Raw genomic sequence first — 27,219 nt, 5'->3', positions numbered from 1 at the left:
GGTCAGGAAGTTGTAGAGAATCCGCAATCCAGGATTTCCTGACACGCTGTGGGGTTTTAACTTCACAGCGTGTGAGTGATGTCAATGATTGGTACCCTCTCCGTCATCCAGTTGAATGGAGGACCAGTCGATGAAGGCTACTGCAGCAGGTAAATCATAGAAACATAGAAAATAGGAGCAGGAGTAGGCCATTTGGCCCTTCGAGCCTGCTCCGTCATTCATTATGATCATGGCTGATCATCCAACTCAACAGCCTGCTACTGCTTTCTTCCCATATCTTTTGATCCCTTTCGCCCCAAGAGGTATATCTAACTCCTTCTTGAAAACATACAATGTTTTGGCCTCAGCTACTTTCTGTGGTAGTGAATTCCACAGGCTCACCACTCTCTGGGTGAAGAAATTTCTCCTCATCTCAGTCCTAAATGGTCTACCCAGTATCCTCAGACTGTGACCCCTTGGTTCTGGACTCCCCCACCATCAGCAACATCCTTCCTGCATCTACCCTGTCTAGTCCTGGTCGAATTTTATAGGTTTCTATGAGATCTCCCCCTCATTCTTCTGAACTCCAGCGAATATAATCCTAACCGACTCAATCTCTCCTCATATGTCAGTCCCGCCATTCCAGGAATCAGTCTGGTAAACGTTTGCTGCACTCTCTCTATAGCAAGAGCATCCTTCCTCAGATAAGGAGATCAAAACTGCACACAATATTCCAGGTGTGACCTCACCAAGGCCCTGTATAATTGCAGCAAGACATCCCTACTCCTGTACTCGAATCCTCTGGCTATGAAGGCCAACATACCGTTTACCGCCTGCTGCACCTGCATACTTATCTTCAACGACTGGTGTACGAGGACACCCAGGTCTCGTTGCACATTCCCCTCTCTCAATTTATAGTCATTCAAATAATAATCTGCCTTCCTGTTTTTGCTACCAAAGTGGATAACCTCACATTTATACACATTATCCTGCATCTGCCATGCATTTGCCCACTCATTTCAGCTTGTCCAAATCACACTGAAGCATCCTCCTCACGGCTCACCCTCCCGCCCAGCTTTGTGTCATCTGCAAATTTGGAGATATTACATTTAGTTCCCTCATCTAAATCATTAATATATATTGTGAATAGCTAGGGGCCCAGCGCTGATCCCTGCAGTACCCTACTAGTCACTGCCTGCTATTCGGAAAAAGACCCGTTTATTCCTACTCTTTGTTCCCTGTCTGCCAACCAGTTTTCTATCCATCTCAATATCCTGCCCCCAATCCCATGCGCTTTAATTTTACACGCTAATCTCTTTTGTGGGACTTTGTCGAAAGCCTTCTGAAAGTCCAAATAAACCACATCCATTGGCTCCCCCTCATCAACTCTACTAATTACATCCTCGAAAAATTCCAGTAGATTTGTCAAGCATGATTTCCCTTTCATAAATCCATACTGACTCTGTCCGATTCTGCCACTGTTTTTCAAGTGCTCAGCTATTAAATCTTTTATAATGGACTCTAAAATTTTCCGCACTACCGATTTCAGGCTGACTGGTCTATAATTCCCTGTTTTCTCTCAACCTCCCTTTTTAAATAGTGGGGTTACATGAGCTACCCTCTAATCTGTAGGAACTGTTCCAGAGTCTATCGAATCTTGGAAGATGACCACCAATGCATCCACTATTTCTAGGGCCACTTCCTTAAATCAGGGGTGGGGTGTGGGGTTCGTCAACCATGGGGTGAGAAGGGGAGGGCCAATTGGGAGGAGTGGGGGAGTTGATCAGATAGCTTTCAATTGGAGGGAGAGGATTGCTGTTGATCAGACTGGCGGCTTGATAAGAGGGGAAGGGCTTGGATTGGAGGGGGTAAAGAGAGGTTCTTTAGGAGGGAAGTAGAGTGTCAATTATTTGGGCTACAAATACTGGTGATGGGAATGGGGTTGGGGGCCTGTTTGGTTGGTGGTGGGGCGACACATTGTACTGGAAGGTCAGGAAGCCTCGCGATGAGTTCATTTACAGGCTTGAGGTCTGGATCGGGGTTATCGGTGGCCTGGTGGTGTTGGGGGTAGTGGGGGGCGATAGGAATTGGGCACCCCAGGGGAAGAGGTGACCTTGGAGCAGGGAGAAATGGGAGTTCAGAGGCCGTTGGGGGATGGATGGGGCGGGGTGGTTGGAATCCTCAAGCTGAGGGGCAGGATCAGAGACCTCGTGATTGTGGGTGGAGGTAAGAGGTCTTGTGGTGGTGATGGTGATGGTGGGCGGGAATTGAGTGCCTCATGGTGAAATTAGAGGCCTGAGGGGCAGGATGGGGTGCAGAGGTTCAGAGAAGGTGGGAAGTGGAGGGCGCTATAATGTCGGGATGCCTGATTGTGGAGGCTTCTCAAGCAGGCATCTGGGCCCAGGAGGGAGGAGTGAATTCACCAAGTCCTCACCTCGATGAAGCTGCCAGGTTCTCTTCCGCTCTGTAAACCTGACCAACCAGCGTTAAAGTTTAAAACCTGAATGACAATAAGATACTAAGCCTTATTTCATATTTAAAATTCCAACTCATCTCCTCGGAGACGGTTGGCTGCCTGCCCAACTTCCAGGCTCAGTTAAAGCTGGAAATGGGTGGTTTGGTCAGGAAACAGATTTTTCAGACTTTAACCTGAACCAAACTGTCCGATTCTTTTAATTTAAGATTCAGCCCATAAACTCTTTCTCTCCACAGATGCTGCCTGCCTTGCTAAGTATTTCCAGCTTTTTCTGTTTATACATTAATGCACTGTCACTTGACATTTTGTTCAGGAACTCATAACTACAAGTGTAGTACTACTGCCTTTTTCAGTAAAAATTCTGGAGGCGTGCAGCTTTAAACACAGTGCAGTAAACTTTTAACTTCGAACAATTATGACAGATTAATCTAAACTTAAAACCATTGTGCCTGCTCAAATTTATTAAAATGCAATACTTATCAATTTAATATTTTTAAGTACAACCTAGCTTCTGTTTTAATTTAAGAGGTTTTTTTTTTACTTCACAGGCTGTTAATACCACAGAAAGGGCTGAAGGAATTAAAACACCTGGGATGCAGGATTGCACAAATTATCCAAGTCCACAGGCTACTGGATGGTGATTTAATTCATTACTGCACATGTATACTATCACTATACACCCAATCACTTCTTTTCCAGTTGAGAGCAGATACCATCTTTTGTCGATCAAACTTATTGGCTTGGAAATTTGGTTTGGCTCTGAAGTCAGGGCTAAACTTAATGGAGGCCCATAAACCACTGCGCTGAAAGGGATACACAATAGAAACATGTGAAAGAGCCCTGTTTGCAGGGTGCATATTGGGGATGCCAGTTGTGCCCCAAGAGCCCGTGTGACAGTCCTAAAGAGGGTGAACATCTGTGGGCAGGGATACCAGCACCGTGCGTTCGTTGAGTTGTGGGGAGGGCTTTGGGTGTAGGCTATGAATGATTTCAAAAGAAAATTGGATGGACATTTGAAAGAATTAAACTTGCAGGGCTACTCCGATAGAGTGGGGAATGGGACTGACTGGATTGCTCTACAGAGAGCCGACATGGACTTGATGGGTTGAATGGCTTCTTTTTGTGCCGTAGATCTCACAGTGCTCATTTTCCAGGTTAGAAACAAGCATTGAAAGATTCAATGTGGCAGATGGTGTGTATATGCTCATTCCACACTGGATATGTGCTGCACTTCATATTGCATGGGGTATGCAGTAGTTACCAAGAGTATCTGTCTGAAGTGACCCACAGCTTTAATGTGAAGCCAGGAGGAGCACTGAAGCTCCTCTTGTTCCCACAGGCAGATTAGTAAAAAAAACTGTTTTGCTGGCAATCTCTAGGCAGTCCCTTTAAAGAGTGTATTGGACAATTTTTTACTGAGAAAACAAGCCGCAGCATTCACAGCCCATGTTATGGTCAGTCGGGATCCAGTTTTGTAAAGGACCCTGAAATAGGTGTTAACTGCATATTTGATTTGCATATTCAAATTGCTTAATGGTTTCAGGCAGATGCTGTTGGGTAACGACTGCACAACCTCAGCAATATGGAGTGCAGCGCGAAATGAACACATGCACACTGCCTGCCACATTGTACTCTTCAGTGCCCGTTGCTTGCCTGAAAAATGAATGCTGCATGATCTCATTTCTAAATCATTTTCAGTGTCATTGTGGCACAGAAAGAGGCCTTTCGGCACATCAAACCTGTCAGCTCCCTGTAAAGAAATCCAGTCAGTCCCATTCCCATTTCCATAACCCCACAAGCTTATTTCCCTCAAGTGCCCATCTAATTTTCTTTTGAAATCATTCATAGTCTTCACTTCCACCACATTTGTAGGTGTCGAGTTCCAGGTCATTAGCACTCACTGCATAGAAAAGTTCTTCCTCACATCCCCACTGCATCTCTTGTCCAAAACCTTAAATCTGTGTCTCCTAGTCCTTATGCCACCAGCTAATGACAACAGTTTTTCTTTGTCTACCTAATTTAAACCTGTCAAATCTCCCCTTAACCTCCTTTGCTCCAAGGAGAACCACCTCTGCTTCTCCACCCTAACCTTGTACTTGTAACCACTCATCCTAGAACCATTCTGGTAAATCTCCTCTGCACCCTCTCGAGGGCTCTCGCAACCTTCCTATAGTATGATCAGAAATGGACATAATATGTTCAAACATATTTAAGTTTATCTGCATTTAACCAAAAGGTTGCCTTTCTGAATAAACAAGTTGGGCCCTGGATGCAACCACTGTACCGCACACTATTTGGACTGTCTTCTGAGAAAGTAGTTCAAGACAGTGGCCTCCTGATTGTCATTCTGCCTTGGATTTTCTTCCCTTCCCTCAGCTGAGTTCATGCCAGAACAGGTAGGAAATGGATCAGAAACCCATTCCACCAGACATTTTTACAGTTGTCCCATTTTTCTGCTGGCAGTAATAGGTGATGCACCTGCCCTTATATGGACAGATATATTGTAATGATATTAAAATGATGGAAGTATGTTTTCCAATGTATTTTTCAACATTATGCAGTATTTCAAAGCTGGAAACAGGGAAACCTGCAGTAATTAATCAATGCAAGACTCTGTTCAAGATCTCCTTCCCCATGAATAGGCTGCTAAAGATCACTTGGCACAAAATGCAGCATTAGGGTTATCCATAATTAAACACTCTCAGGGTCAAGAAACACAGACTCCATTTTCCGGACACCTTTATAGAGCAACAGCTTTGTACTCCCTTGGCATTTCCATTCACTGCTTGGGTCTTGCAAAAATAATAAATGGATGCTTTGGAGTTGGTGCAGGGGTTTAGCAACTTCAGCGTCAGTTGGTCAGATTGTGAAGGTGTTGACTCAAGCATTGATTCAGATTGCTGCATTGACAGAAGAAAGTATGAGTCTCTGTTGGAGCAAAGGTTTTTATCCCAGCAGAACAGGTAGATATGGTAGCCAGCACAAGACACCTTCAACTTGATGAGCAGACAGTTAAGCAGACTGAAGTCTTAAATAATAACCTTCTAATACTCATATAAACATTGATGGATTCAGGAAAGGCTCAACTTTCAGGGCTTATAATATAAAATGAATATAACATTGCCTTAACACTGTCTCAGTGAGAGAACTTATTCAGTTCACTGTGAATATCATCCAGGCCTAAACACCTTCAAATTAGATTTGAATCGGGCTGAATGGCAGAAACCATTGCCAATGATTTGCCATAATTGTTAATCTAGAAAATTAATAAAGTGACCAACAGCTTCAGGAAAAATGTTGACAACTCAAGAGCAAACCAGACAATGAAAAAAGATGGAAATATGGGGTTTGTAACTTAAGCAGTTGGTACCCATAACATTCTTTCACTTGTATTGGAAGGTGAAGCCTTTATTATTACTCATTCTCCTTTCCCCAATTTTACTGCCATCTTTTCAAACCCCCACACCCCTCTGCCTCCACATTTTCTTAATTATTTGTTTAAATAGCAGAATATCTTTGATCATATTGTATAGAATGATTAAGAAAATGATCTAAACTTACTATGGTATGAAGTATACTAAATGTTCTAAAATATATCAACAAAAATGATAAATTATATGAGTTGTACAGAACTTATTGAGAAATAAAAATGGATTAAATATCTGTTTCTGTTATCACTTTCAATCATTTGTTTTGTTTGAAATAAAACCCTTCACTTATGGTCATTCAGCATTTATTGTTTTCATACTTCTTTAGTTGTTTCCAAGTGTGATGCATGTTTTGCGTATCAAGTGAGGCAACTGACATTTAATTTGTGAAGTGTAATGTGCAAAAAGCTACTAGATGTCATGTATTTTAGACTAATTTCTTGTGTTGCTCAGAGAAAATTGAAAGATATGTTATTTTCTAAGGACGCTCTTTGTACCATGTAATGTTCAAAGTATTATTCTGCTAAGTGGAACTGTGTACCTTTAAGTCACAAAACCTTATTTGTTAAGTAAGATCATTTGTGGTTTGATTGTTGGTTGGTCAGGGATCCTTATTGGCAGATACAGTCATTAAACTGCACAGAGCAAAGTCTCACAAACAGCAACGTGATAAATAACTAGTTGATCTGTTTTTGGAGAGGTTGACTGATGGGTATGTGATGGACAGATAACCCCTACTTTTCTATGACAAGTACCATGGCATCTTTTATATGCATGTAAACCGGTGGACATGACCTTGATTTAACATCTTATTCAAAAGACTTCACCTCCAATAACCCCACACTCTGCACTGAGCTGAAGTACCAAGATAAATTTTGTGCTCAAATTCCTTGGAGTGGTGTTTAACTTAGACAAGACACACTAAAATAATTATAAATGTCAGCTTAGTACAGATATAACAAAGTATGACATCAGTATATGTTCAACATATCTAATATGTAACAAATGGATCTCACATGTCATTGCTCGCAGTGAATCAGGCAATATGCTCTTTTATATTTTGGGGCAGTTATGTAATTTAATGTATAATGTATATTAGTGCCAGTGATTTACCAAGATGGAACAAGTTAAATAATTTTATTATCACATGGTATTCTGGAATTTTAATTGGTATTTTCTAGATCAAATTCTGCAATTCTGTCCCTCTCCCATGAAAATTGTAAAGCGGTGGTCTTGATTATTATCCTATGTTCCAATCCATTATATATGTATAATATATTATATATGCAGATAGATGGGAACATCACCACCTGGAAATTCCCCTCCAAGTCACTCACCATCCTGACTTTGAAATATATTGCCGTTCCTTCACTGTTGCTGGGTCAAAACCCCGGAACTCCCTTCTGAGCAGCACTGTGGGTGTACCTACACCACATGAGCTGCAGCAGTTCAAGAAAAGGCAGCTCACCACCACCTTCTCAAGGGCAACTATGGATGGGCAATAAATGCTGGCCCAGCCAGCGAAGCCCACATCCTGTGAATGAATTCAAAAAAAAAAATCAGTTTTATCTCAACCATGTTTTAAACGTTATGGTACACAGAAAGATGGTAGATAATATACCAAACTGAAGAGCAATATCTGGCATTTACTAATCCTAAGGAGGGGAGATGAGAAGATCATGGGGTTTGCCAGAAATAGTGGGTGGGAATCTTACTTGACGGAGCACTTCCAGGTTAGCAACCTGATTCTCCACTTTGCGAGCCTTCCGGGTGAGTTTTGCAAGTGCCAGCCAATTAAGAGAACATCTCTGGGCATGGGACCGGATATTCACTGAGTCGTGGAGCCTCCATGGACATTTAAAAATGACAGACAGGATCCAGAAGTTCTGTCCCCATTGTTGATAGATCCAATTTTTTCCTGTATGGAAAGGCGTTGGGACGTGATTCACAGAAGTGGAAACCCAAACTCAGCAGGGCCATTTAAACTCAAACATACCCCATTTTTGCTGTTGCAAGGGCTTTATCCTGCAAGGTGGGAGTCATAAATTTATGGAGGAGACATAAATGCTCATAATTGGTAGATAAGGTATGTAGAGCTGTCAAGCTGTAAAGTTATTTAAATCCCAACCCTTTAAAATAAAGAAAGCCTGCCTGTATCAGTGAGAGTTTTAAAAAACGCAAACTGAAGTTATTTAAATCCCCAACTTAAAATATTTGGGGGAAAAACAGCCTGCATATGTCAGAGTTGAAAAAAATCTGTTCTAATAGTTTAAATACCTGTTTGGTGACATTACCCCAAAGGCTGCAATTATATCATAATTAATGCTTGGCTGCTATTCACAACTCTAATTATCCTGGGGGTGTTAAGTTTGCAGTTTGATTGACAGCTCAAAGAAGTTATTAAAGGATTAGCTGTCTTGGAGGTGGGGTTATGAATGCAACACTGTTTTGATAAGGGGTTAAATACTTGAGAGGCTTTTAAAGTTTTGAGCTTTCATGAATGGGATTTTTTTTATAGTCCAGGCTGAAATAGATATCTAGATCTTTATTTTGTCTCATCTCAACATGGTTCCAGAGGTCTGTTCATGGTAGAGACTGAGTGAGTTGGCATGGAGAGTGCAAGAGAAAAGTGTGGTGTGTGGGTTGACATGGGTAGGCATAAGTTGGTATTAAGTTGACATGGGACTGTAAGGGGCCAAGGGGTGGGTGGTGGGCTTGAGTTGGCAGTGCGTTAGCATAGGAGCTATAAGGGGCCAAGGGAGGTGGGTAGGGTGCATGTGTTGGCATGAAGGGTATGAGGGGCCTTGGGGGTGGGTGGGGGATATAAGTTGGCATCGGTAGGGTGTGGGGAGTGGCTGAGAGGGGTGATGAGGGCTAGAGGGCCTAATATTTAATAAAATAACTGGGGCAAAGTACCAGAGAACCAAGGCAGGCATTTTAAACAGGCTTCCTTGGCACTCAGCAGCTCCTGTGGCTATCTCTGATCTGCATCCAGGGGCAACGGGCCTGACTCCACCCCCTACCCCCTCAACCCTGGAGTGAAAATCATGTCATTCGGGGCAGGTGGGCCGAGCAGGGAGATTTCCCAACTACCTGCGTCAGGAGCAAAAATCCAGGCCTTGGTGTCCAATTAGGTGCCATGGGCAGGATGAAGAGTCAAACCCGAATGAGGGCTGAATATCTCAAGCGATATGAGCAGCACTCAGCACTGTGTTGTGGACAGCAAATTTACAGATGGCAATGTGAGGAGAAAAATGGATGCCAGAAGGAGAAGGGCAGCCCCACAATTCACAGACAGGGCACTCGAGGTTTTGTTTAAAGCTGTGAAAACACACAGGCAGGTGCTCTTTCCAGAGGATGGCAGGAGGAGGTTAGCCAGCCTCAACAACAGGCATGACTGGAGATCATAGAGAGAGTGAACAGTCACAATATGGTGCAGAGGACGAGGATCCAATGCAGGAAATGCTTCAATGACAGCTTGAGATCGGACAAGGTGAGTGCCATGCAATTTGCAGCTGGCAGCCATCACTCCCTCACCTCTGTAGCCATTTCCAGCATACAAATCCTTAGAAGTACTATTATTTGTGACCACGCATAAGAATGTCTGCCCAGGCTCCACTTTAACTCATCATCTCCGTATATGGCAATGGCATTCGCTCTCAATGTGCTGACCTAGCAATCCCTACCCAATAGTTAACCCCCTCAATTTTGTGCCGACATCCTAAGCAGGGACTGAACTCATTGGAATACTCTAAATTTTTTCATTGCAGGAGAACAGAGTGGCCAACTCCACAGACAGGTGCAGAAGTGAGCATGAAGTTCCATCCTGTCAGCAATGGAGGAGGATACCCTGGAAATCGGCAGGATGGCATTGGTGCAGGCTGTTGCCAGTGGAGCGATAGGAGTGGCACAGCAATCAGGTGAAAGCATTACATATGATACTTGTAGCTGGCTCCATCGTGACTTGCGGAACTCTGTTCACTATTTTGAAAAATATAATGATTAGCAAAATGCAAGAGCTTGATCTCTCTTGTCACCTACATGTAACTCTGACTATTGTCTTTCATCTCCCACAGGGGTATTGCTGGAGGCACAGTAAGAGATGACGGGAGAAGGCATTTCAGTCCTCAGAGGAGAAGCAGCACTCTGAGGAAACACTGTCACATAACTTGTGCACTCTCCACCAGAGCAGGTGGGTTCACAGATTGATAGGGTGGCAAATGATGAGGAGCACTTCACATGCAAACAAGAACAGGTGCTGAAGGCAGAGACAGCCATGGGAAATCCCCATTGGAGGCCTGAGGAAGCATTCAACTATTCTCAGCTAGACACAGATGTTGAGCTTCAGCGATCATACACTAACCGTGTGCTTGTGGAGCAGCAAAGGTAAATGTGTGAGGGTGTTGTAGGCTGCACTCCCTTTTCAGTTTTTTGAAAAACCTTTTACTTCTGTCTTTTTGCACTTCAGCCTCACTCTCCTGATCTACGGGCACCCTGTGTGGAGGGGGCATGGAGGGAGGAAGACCTTGTTAACCTGCCCCTGTGCCTGGCCAAGTTGGCTATCAACAAGTCCTGGCAGCGAGCGATTGAGGGGGGAAGTCCAGCTTGACTGTCTGCCCCCTTCCGTGGCTACGTTTGTGGCTGGGTGTCCCTAGAGAGGGATCACGTGGCATCTGCCAGCTGTTTGAGGCCTTCTGTGTCCACTAGGCACCGTGGGGTCTGGAGTATTTTATTGACCCTTTTAACCACATTTTAATTTGATGTTTACAAGTTTCCTTTAAAAATAGTTTTTCTTTTTGCAGTACCCCTTTAAGGGCCTGCCTCTTTGTCCCTCATTTTCTTAGTTTAGTTTAATTGGCTGCTCAAAAGAGTAAATGTGTGGTCATCTGTCAGAATTCCCAAAGACAGTGCAGTCCCTTGTGCTTACAAAGGAGGACTCTATCGCAGCCCAAAGTGCCATTATGTCTTTGGCATGCAAGCGCATGACCACTTTTATTGAAAGAGTGTCCAACCTCATGAATAGTCAAACATGTTAGGCCAATGGGTGAATGCAGGTTTGTAACAATGGTCTCCACATGATGGCAACTACCTTGAAAAGCATTGAACAAATAGTCACCTTGAAGGTCACATTCAAATTCAGCCAAGTCCTCACTCATACTTAGGAGGAAGGTACTGGTCAGCCTTGAGAGGGGAAGGAATATACAGGGATGATAGTGTTAGGGATCTCCTCAAGGCACCCAAGGTCACAACCCTTCCCAACGACCCCTCTGATAGAGGCACAACAGCTGACTCCTAACCCCATTACTGAGGTTGTCCCTGCATTTATATATAGGTGTGGCAAATTTTGGAGGGCTTTTTTTGGCAGGGAGTGGGTGGGGAGGGTTGATGGCGAGAGAAGGGTGAGGGCTAGAGTGCCTAAAATTTTAACAAAGTAACAGGCAAGGTCCTAGAGAACTGAGGCGGGGCTTTTAAACAGCCCACCCTCAGCAGCCCCTGTGGCAGCCTCCAACCTGCATATGGGGGTGGTGGGCCTGACTCTATCCTGCCCCATACCACCCCCCACCCCCCCTTCACCACACACACCCGTCCCAGAGTGAAGATCCTTCCATTTGGGAGAGTTTCTCCTGAGGTGGTTCACCCAGCTGAGAAATTTCCCAACTTGCCCTACCCACCTCAGGAGCGAAATTTCCACAGCATGTGGGGAAACCCATACTTCCAGATTTCCTGTCCGAAATTCCATCTATGCAACTTGCCCCTGTTGAGATTGAGGCCAAATATCACCTTAAGTATTTTCTAATAAACTGAAATATACAATTATTTCTTGTTATCAAATATTGCTACTTTGACATTTTCTAACTTTGCCATTTTCGGATGATGGGATTAAGGGAAAGCTAAAAGAGATAAAGTTGAAAAAGTCTCCAACGATAATTAAAAGTTGAAGGAACGATACTCCACATCTGTCAAAGCTAATTTTCAGTGTCAGGGAGGTTATGAATGCTTATGGTGCCATTAAATAAATCACTCATAATTGATGGACTAACTTTTTCCGGCATGCTTAGTGGGTAAGTATCGCAATTTCACGCCTTTAACGCTGAAGCTCTCCACTATGTACTGGTGTAGTGAAACTTGTGGAAGGGCTAGATAAATCAGAAAGCAAGCTCCTGATTTCTACGTCAAATTGCGCATGTGCGGATGCTGGGAGTTGCTGTTCCATTTATTCAAGCACTCGCCCTCATTGTTTAGTGCTGATTCCAGGCCAATATACTGTGCGTGAGTGATGCATAGATGAAAAATGAATAAAAACATAATTGTTCTCGATTGCTTTTTAACAGAACTCCTATTAGGGTTTTAGAAACACAGTAACAACAGCTAGATGACTACTAAAACGCAACATTTGATGGGAGTTTTTAAACTTTTCCGTTTATGCTCCTGACAATTTTTATTTTTTCCAGGGTATTCCCCTCAACACTAGTTTCATGAAAGGACAAGAAACATACGAAACGCAGTTGTGAGGCTCACCTCCTCCTCGCACTACAACCAACACAGTCACGAAAGGCTACATTATCTTACGAATTTTTAGATTACAAAACTGATAGTTAATCTTTCCCAACATTCCACTGGTTTGGTTATAAAACAGCAGATAGAAAACTTTAATGTCGACAACAAGCTCGTGTGGATCACCAACATTGAGAGAGCAGTTGGGCCGAATGGCCTGTTTCTGTACTGTATTTTCTATGTAAAACAAATGCTTTTCTGTGATTCGCGATAAAATGTATTATTGTTGCAGCAGGGATCGTTAATTGTAGCCCTAGTCGGGCAGACGTTTCCATTCCAGCCTGAATATTAGGGGCCGGTGCACATCACAATTCACTTGATGTCCGCATGCATTAATGAATGACTTCCTTGTCGTTCCAATAGGCGTCGCTTTATCTCCTTGCAAGCTCGTAAAATATAGACCGCATTTGGCTGGACTTTAGCTCGGAATGCCAGTTATGGAAGAACTTTACTGGAAGGGTTAATATCCAAAATATGTTACCGCATAAATGAAAGCGTGAGATGCAATAGCTCTCCGCAGCAGCCCGAGTTGGAATTCTAGACAATAAGTCTCCCGAGCCGTTGAATTGTTTATCCGTACTTTAAAATACACTCTTCAACCAGTGTTGAAATATAATTTCTTTACACATGCACGGAAAGGTTCACTGATAATGTGTGTTTGCGCTCGTGCTTTGACGGTGCGCAATTAAATTTACATTAGAGGTCCCACTGCTTTATATTTTTTTAAAAATCTATTCACTTCATTCAGATTTTGTAACTCAAGACGTCAGCTCCTCGCTGTTGGCCCCAAAACCTCAATCAACAATCGATTAGAACCTCGCTGCAACAAGAGCTAACAAATCCTCATTCAAGTGTATTTATCCGATGGTTTTTTTTTTCAGATGCTAAGTCTACCTCACATATGTGCCCTTCTCTCTGCAGACTGTCCGTCTACACACTTGTAGTAAATATGAAAGATTCTAATCATATGACACATCACGTCCCAGGCTGATCTGGGAATAAAGCCTGTAGATTTGGGATCATTGGCTCCAGACAACAGCTTCATCAGCCGGAAAGAAGTTTGCTGCCTTCCTTCAGCTTCTCAATCCCCTCTTTGTTTGCGAAACACGGCCAGCTCGAGTCACCCTGGCCATATGGTTCATTTGAGGGTCTCTCTTCCAAAAATGCTGCAAACAAGATTCATTACAGTTGAACAAAATACAGATATTTGTGTAGCGAGATTTCCAACAAAGACAGGGCCAGGGACGGAGCGCTGCATAAAACCGCACCGATTTACTCGAAACCACTGTAGCCAATGTGAGCTACTTTAATGACCTTTAAACTACCAACATAATTATTCGTAAAACAAATGCCCGTGCATTATAACGGAGACACAACATTCTTTCGTATAAAACACCTTCGAAAGTAGAAAATGTGGCTGTTGCCTGGAGCGTTATGGCCCAGATTTAAAGCTTAGTCGTAGAGTTGGGAGTCTGTAATCGTGCAAAACAGTGGCAGTTTGATGGTCTCCGGTTTTTGGCAGCTGAGTGCCAAGCTATCATGCTCATACACTCCTCAAAAGGCTTTCAACAAATCATTAAATTCTACTGAGGTGGCCAAGCTAGAAGGCTTTCACGAATTAAAAAAAAACAGAAAAGAAAAAAAGAGAAAAAAAACAGGAGCCCTTGAAGTAGAAGATGCCCAAGAAAAAACTCTTGAATGACATCAAACGAACGGGTTTCCATAGCTGTTGAAGCACGAGAGCTGTGTCTTTGGACAAAGATAGAGGGGGGCACTGGTACTGTCCACTGCTCTATAGCAGCACAATTGGGTCACAGAAATAAGGAATTAATTACCATCCAAAGAGTAAGGGTCCTATTCAACCCTGGCTGAGTTTTATTAAACGCCAATATAAATAACAAAACAACTCTTGTGGCTGCAGTATTTCTACACGGCAAAGGAAGGATTACGTTCAGGATTAACATCTTAAAGTCTATGAGACTTTCTGACTCAAGATTCTCTGCTAGTAATCGTATTTGTTTCCCGGCTCAGCGATTAGTGGCTCCGTCATTCACTTTCACATCACTTGGTGTGCAGGGAATCTCAGTTTTTAAAAAACTGTCACGATTAAAATCGAACCCTGTCTCATTCTCAAATGTATATTAACAGAATATTAACAACAAATGGCAAAAGAAGCTCCTGCACCAGGTTTTTTTGTTTCCAGTTTCAAGGCGTGACTGGAGTTAGCATCAAACGTGACTCCATTCTTTGATGCTCCGTTTCTTCAATTCGGAGTAATTTAATTCTTATTAAGTATGCTACGAAAAGGCATAATGTGACTCCAACACCTGTCATGCAAAACCGGAAGAATATGAATGCACCAAACATTAGGATGGCCAATGTGAGGAGAATTCATTTCTGCCCAAAGAGGAAAGATATGGAATAGTTCACCATGAATTTCGTTAGGCATGTTTCTCAAACCCTTGAGATATGTAATTGTCTTTCTCATACGACAGAGTGATCAGAATTAGTCTTTTTCTTATACATAGAGGACAGCATCGAAGTTTGTGTATGTCCATGTGTAAAGGTTCAAACCAGATAAAGAGGTACACATCTTGATTATATTGTTCCGGGATTAGTTTAACCATGAGCGCTATCTATTCACCCCCAAATCTCCGATAGTACTCCTGCATCGCAAAAAAATCAAATACTTAAGAAAATACACCTCTGTAACAAACATTGCGAGAGGTTAGGGATAGCAAAGGAAAGATGGGTCATACAATTTAAAGTTAAACACGATGAAGGAATTGTTTACTCAGAATGGACTCACCCCAGCATCCTGCGGAAAAGTGGCCGTGCTGAATTGAGCCACCCTGATCGTGGACATTTATTTCTAAACAGCTCAAAGGTTTTTCAAAATGGCTTGAAAGACAATCAATATACTGGACCAACATAGTACAAAATGCTTGACAATAACTACACAATTCTACTTTGTATCAGCAACATGATACTGTTTTAATGTAGAAGCAAATCACGACTTATTGAGTCTGTGTTCCCTTTCACTCTGAAGTTAACTCTTCAGCTCCGTGTTTGCAGTTTGGTCTCATCTTTTCACCTACACCAGGACCCATTAATGCATGATCACAACTTGTGGGGTCCAAGCGTAAAACCTCATTTCATCCCTGATCCCAGGTTTCATAGCAACATCTTCCTCCAAAGTTCTAGGGCTTTTCATGTCACCTTAGGGTTCAAGCTACTTACAAAACAAAGAATTTCTGCAGCTCCTCGTTTCTAGGGAAGATACACTGAATTTTCTGGAGAGGTCAGAACGTTGATTTTTTTTCTTTTTTTTAATAAAAAAACTTTCCATTTAATGTTTATGTCGCTAGATGCTGTCTGCTGCAAAAGTGAACATTTAAAAGCTCTAGGGAAACAATTTGTCTCTCTGAGGACAGTTGATACCCTGGACGTTGGTTGCACGCTTCAACCCCCTGTTGCTGTGCAATCCCCCTTTTGTGTAACAGTTGAACTGGGACAACTTTCACATTATTTAAATCCTGAAAGTTGCAAAAACACGAGACAGTGTCTTTTGCCACCTTTTTTTAACTAGGAAATATTTCACCCTAAAAGACACTCACCATACATAAGTAATGTCCTTGATATGTCATTAATTTCTGCAACTGAACTCATTTTAAATTATAATACCTTCAAAAAAGTCAGCATGACAAGCAATTCCTTAAATTGGATATTGGTCAGTGCTTCTGGCAAAAGGAAAAATTGAAAAAAGTGTAAATGTTGTTTAATGTTAAAACTCCATATTTCTAGGATGCTGCTCTCTGCTCTAATATATACCCATAAATTTATTATATAAATATTTGGCCCAAAACATTATTTATTTCCTGTTCCATCTATTATTAAGCAGTTTCTTTGGAATGAGGCTGCATGGGTGAAACATTCTGTAATGCTGCCATGTGGTTCCCCTTCCCAATTGAAAAGTATAAATCCATAGCAACAGAATACGGGGGCCAATGGTAGGGGTTTAATTTTTCTTCCAACGAATAGACTTAGGTCGTCACTAGGACTAGAAGAACAATGATGTAGGAGCTGAACTGAATATATATTGCAAAATTTCAAAGCATTATTATTATGCGAAGAAGCACTAAGAATTTAGATTCCCCTTTTAAATTATGACCCAGGGGATTATATGGCATGGAATGGTGTTTGTCCTGGAGGGATTGGAGTTGATGGTGTTCCTTACCTGCTGCCTTAACCCTTCTAGGTGGCGGCGGTAGAGGGTTTGGGAGATGCTACTGTTGTTCCTTGCTTCCTTGCATCTTAATATTCTATCTATGTGGATATTCTATCTGATTTAATATTGTAAAATGACCTTCAATGATCTAAAATATGTTTGGCACGCTATTTCTGAAGTACTTGGAATTAGTGGTACCTTTTCCAAGCAGCAAATTAATTTGTCCATTGTCAATATTTTCCTCCGATTGTCATATTGAACATTGCAATTCAAACATTTCAATAATTTATTGTATAAGTCACCAGCAATTTAAGTAAATGTCAACTAGTGATCAACTGTTCAGCAATAAATTTTAGATCTAAGAAGTAATATTATAAGTAATATGAAATAATATTTCAGATCTAAGAAACTTTTAAATCGCAACTGTGCTTAATTCCCTTTTATAGTTCTATTTAAAATGTGTATTCATTTATATATACTATACTCAGGTATTGATAGTAACATCTGTGGAGGTAGTTGGAGAAAGTGTAAATCTAGTTATATTCTTCACCAGGATACAGAATGTAAGATCTTTCTACATACAAAGAAATTACAATATGGAAACATTAGTCTTCAACACCTTATGATGGTACTTACTCTCCACATATACAGTAGTCATAATCCATGTGTGTTCTACTCACATAACTTTTTTAATCCCCTCTCCTCAACCACCTAAACAATGCTAACATGGATTCTGCTTTGATTATTAACTGACATTCTGCAAGCTCACAACCTTCTGTTTAATAAAATCTCCCTTTTCTCCTAAATCTCTTACATTTAGCTTTATTTCTGATTTACTCTCATTTTCCCATTCTAGACACATAAATTACTGGCAACATTGTGTTTCTATATATCTGTTCCCTTCATAATATTAAACACTCCTCTCAAATCATTCCATTATACCCCCTGTTCTCATGAAAGCTGTCCAAATTTTCAACTTTTTCTTTATATTTGTATTTTATTATACCAGTCAGCAAACTGCTGATCCTTTGTTGTATCCTCTCCATTTCCTCAACTTGTTTCCTATATAGTGTGGAGTCTAAAATGATACACAGTACTTGTGGTATTTTTAAAAATGTTTTTATATATAACTTCACCATTGCATCTCAATAGTTATATTCTTTACCTCCCAGCATAAAAACTAATATTCCATTCGTTTTTTGTTTACCTTTATCCATGTAAAGTGTTCCTTTTAATTATGTGTTTCCAAATTCCCAAATCTTTCTGCTCTTCCACATTAACTAGCTTCCCCATCCAAGGCATAATAAATATAGTAAATTTATTTACCACGTTTCACAACCACCAGATATCAAAGCACTTTACAGCCAATGTAGTAATTTTGAAGTGCAGTCACTGTTGTAATGTGGGAAATGCAGCAGCCAATTTGTGCACAGCAAGCTCCCACAAACAACAATGTGATAATGACCAGATAATTTATTTTTGTGATGTTGATTGAGGAATACATGTTGCCAGGACACTAAGAATAACTCCCCCGCTCTTCTTCAAAATAGTCCCATGAGATCTTTTACATCCAATCAAGTTTGTGTAAGATTCTGGGATTCGGGGCCACAGTTAGGCAGTCATCTAGTCATATACAATTTTAAGATAGTTTATTTAGTTTATTAAAAAGCAACAGTTTAGATATGATACATTAACTAATTAGACAGGAAAACGTATATGACTCGTAACAGTTGAGAGCATTTTACTGATCCCGGAAGACAAATTGATGGTTGGTAGAGTGTGTTGCTCTCAGTAGCTTGTGATAACAGCATTCTGCTGTCTAGTTGAAGTGTTAGGAAACTTTTCCCTTGTTCTTCCTCCTCCTCCTCCATTAGTCAATCTTCCATCTGAAGAAAGCAGCTGCCCAATGAGCACTGCCACCTCACCAGCACCTCAAAAGGACCCGTCATCAAGACCTCACCTGTATACAACCCGATCCCTGTGCCTGAAAACTTGTTAATATACCCCCTTTCTAGGGCTGGTAGCTAACCCAGTGTCAATCATCTATCTAACTATTCTGACTTTTGGACACAGGACTTGTACCCAAATTGTCAGGGTGGTTACCACCTTCCATGTTCGTCAACCTCCTCGAGGTCAGCTTTTTAGTTTACATCACATTGAGGGTCATATCCTGGTCCTTTCTAAGCAATTGATACATAGATATGGGGGTGCACAAGACACCATCCTACCAGCTTAGGGATAACAACATGATAGCCTGAACTAAGACTGTTTAAAGATCAGAGTGTTTAGAAATCTTCTTTCCAGAGAGAGAAAACCAATGTTATTTAGAAAATACTATAAAGTTTCTATATTATGCAGAAAATACCTTGTCCATTCAAGACCCCAATTTTGTACAGATAGATGGAGCCTTGGTTTAATGCCACACCTGAAAGATGAAGCATCACTTTTTTTAAGAGTAAAAACTACAACTTACTTTGAAATCCTTCTGCCTCTCTTTGTTCATTTTATTATCCCCTTGTAGCTTCCTTCTGTTTCCTAGAATTATTTACTATGCTTCCTATTACACTCTAGGCTTATATCCAAACCATTGATACACACAATGAATCGAAGTGGCTAAAGAATAGAAACTTCAAACATTCTTCAAGCCACTTTGAGAAATCATCCTTAATTCCTTCAACTTGTTTCCTCCCTACTAACCAAATTTAATCCAATTTCCTACCTCCAGCTATAATTTTGTAACTTTTAATCTTACCCAATAGTTTCCTATTTAATACCTTGTCAGAGGTTTCTGGAAGTCCATCACATCCACTATATTTCCTCCGCCCACCATACTTCTAAGAACTTGACCAGGTTTGTCAGACATGAAATCCGTATTGGCAGTTTAAAATTAATTTTGCTTCATCATGATGTTTAGAAATTTCATATTTAAAGATTCCACTATTTTCCCTACGAAAGTTGTTAAATATAATGCAAAGACGATCCATCAACTCAATTTAAACAGAAACACATGTACAGAGCTTTGCCTAGGTCTGCTACAGTATTGAAATGGCCCATATTAAATTCACAAATGCCATGTGGTTCCATTCTTAATTGTGCATTTGTAGCCAAAAAAAACACCTGAAATGTCTTTTCTTCCCCCTCCTGTACCATTACTCAGGAGTTTCCCAATGATTTGTCCTTGCTACTCCTCTCTGCCTATCCCAATTTTTCCTTCCCAGCTACATGGTGACATCACCTGAAAACAAAGTTATATTCCACATATACACTGGTGCTATGTAGCTATGGCTCAGTTGGTAGCACCCTCACGTCTGTGTTAGATGGTTGTGGGTTTAAGTCTCACTCCAGGACTTGAGTGCAAAATCAAGGCTAAAACTATACTGCAGTACTGTTGGAGGTGTAATTTTTAGATGTGACTTGAAACTGAATTCCTATCTGCTTCCTCAGGTGGATATAAAAGATCCCATGTCATCATTTTGAAGAAGAGCAAGGAGGTTACCCCATTGTCCTGGTTAATATGAATCCTACAATCAACACCACAAAAACAAATTACTTGGTCATTATCACATTACCATTTGTGGGAGCTTTACCAACATCGGCTAGTATGCTTCCCACATTATAAAAGTAACTACACTTCCAAAGTACTTCATTGGCTGTAAAGTGCTTTGGGGTATCCAGTCGTGTGAAATGCACTATATATGTCCAACTCTTTCTTTTGTTTCACCTCTCTTGATCCCTACACTGTCTCAAGGCTTGTCTGACATTCACTACTGAATGAGCAAAATTTCCTCTGACTGTATATTGGGAACAGCAAAGCCCCACCACAAACTTTGTTCCCTAGCCAATTGCTCCATCCCTCTCCCAGACAACTGTTTGAAGTTGAGCCAGACTATTCGCAGCCTTGTTGTAATATCTGATATTGAGATGAACTTCTGGCCATATATCTGCTCCATCACATTGACTGCCTACTTCCACCTCCATAACATCACCTGGCCCAGCCACTGCCTCAGCTCATCGACTGCTGAAACCCTCATCCATGCCTTTGTTACCTCTAGAATTGGTTATTGCAAAATTCTGTTAGTCAACCACCCATCTCCCACCCTCAATAAACATGAGCTCACCCAAAATTCTACTGCCCACATCCTGACTTGAACCAAGTCCCATTCACTCATCACCCTTGGTCACTTACATTGGTTTCCACACTGTCAAGGCCTCAATTTAAAATTCTCACCTTTGTTTTCAAATCCCTTCAAGATCTTGTGCCTTCCTTTCTCTATAACCTCTTCCAGCCCTAGAATCCTCTGAGATCTCTGTGCTCCTCAAATTCTGGTCTTTTGTGCAGCCCCACTCCAGGACTAGAGCACAAAAATCAAGGCTAATACTCCAGTCCAGTGCTGAGGGAGAATTGCACTGTTGGAGGCCTGGGCTTTCGATGAGGTGTTACACCAAGGCTCCAGTGCATGTAAAAGATTCCATGACTCTATTTTGAAGAAGAGCAGAGGAGTTATCCCTGGTGTCCTGACCAATATTTATTCTTCAACCAACATCACAGAAAACAGGCTATCTGGTCATTAACCATTGCTGTTTGTGGGACTTTGCTGAGTGCAGATTAGCTGTTGGTATTCTACACTACAACAGCGACTACACTTCAAGAAGTGCTTCATTGGCTGTAATGTGCTTTGAGATGCCCCTTGGACATGAAAAGCGCTACATAAATGCAAGCCTTCCTTTATTCCAGATTTGAAACACTCTTTTTGGTAGCTGTGCCTTCAGCTCTGGAATTCCCTCCCTGAACTTCTCTGCCTGTTGCCTTTCTCTCCTCCGTTAAGACGTTCCTATTTTACTATTGCAATATATGCGAGTTGTCGATGTTGAGTCAGTACCTGAACTTGATTGGCCAATTCGCACTGCAGATTATAGAATGTCCATGCAAAATGACACCAAAGAGAAAAAAAGTATTGATTTGGTGTAAGGGCTTGAACTGACTCCGAGGTGAAGCAGAGGGAGACCTAATACATTCACATTCTACATACGCTACAGGCTTGGGATAGGTGTGAGCTGGAATATCTTGGCAACATCGCCGTGTGAAGGCTGGACCCTACTCTCAGGCCATATAGTCCCTCCTTCAGGAAATGTCACTCTGCTTCATCTGGTATGACGATGCGGCAGCTATCTGATAGACTATACCGGTTACATTCGTACCCTAACTGCAATGTTTGACGCCAATGCTAGAGTTGCAGTAAAAACGGACTCCCGCCCCCCACCCCAAAAAATCCTAACAGTCGATGAGATTCAATCTGTTTTAATCAATTGACTATTCGTGAAATTATATTCAAATCCCGTTTTGTAAAATAAAGTTCTTCAAAACCACAATGTTGGGTCGTGGTGAGAATGTGAATTGTTTTGCATTATCTGGGAAGCTCATCAATTTTTCCCAACCCTGGTAATATTCAAATCTAAACACAATTTGCTTTTTTACATGGGAGCTGCTTCTTCTACATGCATTTGTTGGCCAAATATTAACTGCAGTTTTCCTTGTTCAATCAAACATTTTAACCTCACAAGTCTCTGGGAATGTAACCGGCTTAGGGAAATATTTTTCATTTAATACACAATAGCTTTCATTCAAAGAAATAGCCGCACTTTGCCTCAAGTGAACTACCTTCGTTGCTCACGTTCTGTTGTGTTACACCTTTCTATGCTCACAATATACTAGAAACGAAGAAAATCGAAAAGTAAACAATAGCGATTTAACTGGTTTTATTTAACTGCTGAGAGTTGGGGACTTGGTCTTGGCGGGCTGATGCTATGTGTACTTTTTTTTATCCTTTCAAGGGGCATGGGCGTCGCTTGCAAGGCCGACATTTGTTACCCACCCCTAATAACCCTTGTGAGTGTGGACAGTATTCATTTGTGTGGCAGAAAAAGAAATAATTTTTGCAACAACCCGACAATTCTGGCCGACATTTGTGTCATTCCCAGTGAAGTCGGTTTGTGCTGAATGGTCACAACTGCACTTTGGCACCTTTTGTCTGGTCATTTCATTATTGTGTATTCAGTAACTGAGGTTTTTGTTTTATTAATTGAAGGGTTCGCTTGCTGATAGTCTTTCTCACTCGTTGACCTTCTGATATTTTCTGCTTTGGTTTCAGGGTTTGGATGCTTGAGGTTGGGAGCCTTCACTAGCACCACCACCCTGCCCCTACCCACTCCACCCTCACAGTACATCGGGATGCGCACAACATGTGTAGTGGCACAGCTTCACAGGGACTGTACCTGTCTTCACTGCCTTTCACACCAATTCCCCAAAACTTTCTTTCCCTCTTATGCCCAAGCCTGCGGGGAGGCGTTGGTGCGGTGGTCATATTAGTAATTATTAGTAATCCAGAGGCCCAGGCTAATGCTCTGGGGACATGGGTCCAAATCCCCCCATGGCAGCTGGTGGAATGTAAGTTTCAATTAATTAAATCTGGAATTTAAAGCTGGTATCAGTGACGATTAGCATGGAACTATTGTCATAAAAACCCATCTGGTTCTCTTTAGGGAAGGAAAGCTACTGTCTTTACCCAGTCTGGCCTACATGTGACTCCAGGCTGTTCTGAAATGGCCTAGTAAGCAACTCAGCAACATCAAAGCTACAAAATGTAAACTGGACAGACCTCCAGCACTGACCTAAGCACACCAAGCCCTCCTTATTAACATCTGGGGGCTTGTGCCAAAAGTGGGAGAATGACAGCCTGAGATAGTCATGCTCATAGCACCATACCTTATAGACAATGTCCCAGACATCACCATCACCAAAGGTGGTGATACAGTGGCATACAGTTGGGAAGGAGTTGCCCTGGGAGTCCTCAACATTTACTCCAAATCTCTTGAAGCCTCATGACATCAGGTCAAACACGGGCAAGGAAACCTCCTGCTGATTATCACCTGTAGCTCCCACAACACTCAAGAAGCTTGATACCATCCAGAACAAAGCTGCCTGCTTGATTGGCACCACATCCACAAACATTCACTCCCTCCAGTACCAATGCACAGTAGCAGCAGTGTGTACCATTTACAAGATGCACTTCAGGAATTCACCAAGTCTCCTTAGACCTTCCAAACCCATGACCACTCCCATATAGAAGGACAAGGGCAACAGATAGATGGGAACACCACCACCTGGAAGTTCCACTCCAAGTTACTCACCATCCTAACTTGGAAATATATCGCTGTTCCTTCAGTATAGCTGGATCAAAATCCTGGAAAGCCCTTGCTAACAACACTGTGGGTGTACCTACACCACATGGACTGCAGTGGTTCAAGAAGGCAGCTCACTACCACCTTCTCAAGGGTAACTAGGGATGGGCAATAAATATTTGCCCAGTCAGTGAAGCTCACATCCCCTCAACTGAGCAGTCAGTACTCCTCCATGTTGAACACCACTTGGAAAAAGCACTGAGAGGCAAAGCCGTTCTGGGTGGGGGACTCAATTTCCATCACCAAGAGTGACTGTTTAGCACCACTACTGACTGAACTGGCTGAGTCCTAAAGGACATAACTGCTGGACTGGGCTTTTGGCAGGTGGTGAGGGAACCAACAAGTGGGCAAAACCTACTTGACCTCATCCTCACCAATCTACCTGTCACAGATGCATCTATTGGTGGGAGTGACCACTATGCGGTCCTTGTGGAGACAAGGTCCCACCATCACATTGAGGATATCCTTCACTGTATTGTGTGGCACTACCACCCTACTAAATGGCATAAATTTCATACAGATCTAGAACTCAAAACTGGGCATCTATGAGGTGCTGTGGACCATCAGCAGCAGAACTATATTCAACCACAATCTGTAACCTCATGGCTTGGCATATCCCCCGCTCTACCATTATCATCAAGCCAGGGGATCAAGCCAGGTTCAATGAAAAGTGCAGGAGGGCATGCCAGGAGCAGCACCAGGCATACCTAAAAATTTGGTGTTAACCTGGTAAAGCTACAACACACAACTACTTGCATGCCAAACAGCTTACACAGCAAACGATAGACCGAGATAAGTGATCCCACAACCAATGGATCAGATCTAAGCTCTGCAGTCTTGCCAGATCCAGTCATGAATCAAGGTACACAATTAAGCAATTAACTAATTAACCGGAGGAGGAGGCTCCACGAATATCCCCATCCTCAATGGTGGGGGAGCCCAGCAAAAGACAAGGCTGAAGCATTTGCAATAAACTTCAGCCAGAAGTGCCAAGTGGATGATCGAGCTCGGCCTCCTAAGTTTCCCAACATGTGACATCAAGAAATGGCTGAAGACATTGGATACTCCAAAGGCTATGGATACTGACAACATTTCAGCAATAGCACTGAAGACTTGTGCTCTAGAACATCCGCGTCCCTAGCCATGCTGTTCCAGTACAGCTACAACACTGGCATCTAACCAGCACTAACCAGTGGAAAATTGCCCAGGTATGTCCTGGCCACAAAATCCAACCTGGCCAATTACAACCAATAGTCTACTCTCAATGATCAGCAAAGTGATTGAAGGTGTCATTGACAGCATTATCAACCAGCACTTACACAGCAATAAACTGCTCACTGATGCTCAGTTTGAGTTCCGACAGGGGCACTCAGCTCCTGTCCTCATTATAGTCTTGGTCCAGGCATGGAAAAAAGAGCTGAACTCAAGAGGTTAAGCGGGAGTGACTTCCCTCAACATTGAGGCAGCATTTGACCAAATGTGGCATCAAGGAGCCTAGAAAAACTGGAGCCAATGGGAATCAGGGAGAATCTCTCCACTGGTTGGAGTCATATCTAGCACAAGGGAGATGTTGGAGATCAATCATCTCAGTCCCAGGACTGCAGGAGTTCCTCAGGGTAATGTTCTTGGTGCAACCATCTTCTGCTGCTTTATCAAGGACCCTCTGTCCATCATAAGGTCGGAAGTGGGGATGTTTGCTGATGATTGCAAAACGAACAGCGCCATTTATGACTCCTCTGATACTGAAGCAGTCCATGTCCAATTTTTTTTTAGTTCATTAATGGGATGTGGGCATTGCTGGCTAGGCCAGAATTTATTGCCCATCCCTTGCTTCCCTTGAGAAGGTGGTGGTGAGCTGCACCCTTGAACTGCTGCAGTCTATGTGGTGTAGGTACACCTACAGTGCTGTTAGGAAGGGAGTTCCAGGATTTTGACCCAGTGACAGTGAAGAGATGGCGATATATTTCCAAGTCAGGATGGTGAGTGACTTGGAGTGGAACTTCCAGGTGGTGGTGTTCCCATCTATCTGCTGCCTTTGTCCTTCTGGGTGGCGGTTGTCATGGGTTTGGAAGGTACTGTTGTAGGAGCCTTGGTGAATTCCTGCAGTGTATTTTGTAGATGGAACACACTGCTGCTACTGTGCGTCAGTGGTGGAGGGAGTGAATGTTTGTGGATGTGGTGCTAATTAAGCGGGCTGCTTTGTCCTGGATGGTGTCAAGCTTCTTGAATGTTGTGGGAACTACACTCATCCAGGCAAGTGGGAAGTATTCCATCACAATCCTGACTTGTGCCTTGTAGATGGTGGGCAGGCTTTGGGGAGTCAGGAGCTGAGTTACTCATCGCAGGATTCCCAGCCTCTGACCTGCTCTCATAACCACAGTATTTATATGGCTAGTCCAGATCAGTTTCTGGTCAATGGTAACCCCCAGGATGTTGACAGTAGGGGATTCAGTGATGGTAATGCTATTGAACATCAAGGGATGATGGTTGGATTCTCTCTTGTTGGAGATGGTCATTGCCTGGCACTTGTGTGGTGCAAATGTTACTTGCCACTTGTCATCCCAAGCCTAGATATTGTCCGGGTCTTGCTGCATTTGGATGTGGACTGCTTCAGCATCTGAGGAGTTGTGAATGATGCTGAACATTGTGCAATCATCAACGAACATCCCTACTTCTGACCTTATGATGGAAGGAAGGTCATTGATGAAGCAGCTGAAGATGGCTGGGCCGAGGTCACTACCCTGAGGAACTCCTGCAGTGATATCCTGGGACTGAGATAACCGACCTCCAAAAACCAGAACCATCTTCCGTTGTGCTAGGTATGACTTCAAACAGCAAAGAGTTTCCCCCTGATTCCCATTGGCTCCTATTTTGCTAGGGCTCCTTGATGCCACACTCGGTCAAATGCTTCCTTGATGTCAAGGACAGTCACTCTCACCTCACTTCAGGAGTTCAGCTCTTTAGTCCTTGTTTGAACCAAAGCTGTAATGAGGTCAGGAGTGAGTGGCCCTGGTGGAACCCAAAATGGGCGTCAGTGAGCAGGTTGCTGCTTAGTAAATGCCGCTTGATAACACTATTGATGACCTCTTCCATTAATTTACTGATGATATAGAGTAGTCTGATGGGACAGTAATTGGCCGGGTTGGTTTTGTCCTGCTTTTTGTGAACAGGACATACCTGGGCAATATTCCACATAGCTTGGTAGATGCCAGTGTTACACCTGTACTGAAACAGCTTGGCTAGGGGCGCAGCAAGTTCTGGAGCACAAGTCTTCAGTACTATTGCTGGAATATTGTCAGGGCTCATAGCCTTTG

At 42.5% G+C, this 27,219-nt stretch overlaps 1 protein-coding gene across 1 annotated transcript in view; it reads left to right on the top strand.

Annotated features, from left to right (window-relative positions):
* Positions 1–10,453, top strand: part of LOC144681175 (5'-3' DNA helicase ZGRF1-like) — a 128,406-nt gene extending 117,953 nt beyond the window's left edge. Inside the window, exons 27-29 of the mRNA XM_078542883.1 lie at positions 3,004–3,092; positions 9,654–9,803; positions 9,960–10,453. Of these exons, the coding sequence (XP_078399009.1) occupies positions 3,004–3,092; positions 9,654–9,803; positions 9,960–10,092 (372 nt within the window). The 3' untranslated portion in view covers positions 10,093–10,453. The remainder of the gene's footprint in view (positions 1–3,003; positions 3,093–9,653; positions 9,804–9,959) is intronic.
* Positions 10,454–27,219: the final 16,766 nt, after the last annotated feature.

The sequence above is a fragment of the Cetorhinus maximus genome, chromosome 1 (assembly GCF_964194155.1).
Source record: "Cetorhinus maximus chromosome 1, sCetMax3.hap1.1, whole genome shotgun sequence".
Taxonomy (NCBI): Eukaryota; Metazoa; Chordata; class Chondrichthyes; order Lamniformes; family Cetorhinidae; genus Cetorhinus; species Cetorhinus maximus.
The sequence above is the reverse complement of the archived record's forward strand: the minus strand, read 5'-3'. Positions and strand labels throughout refer to the sequence as shown.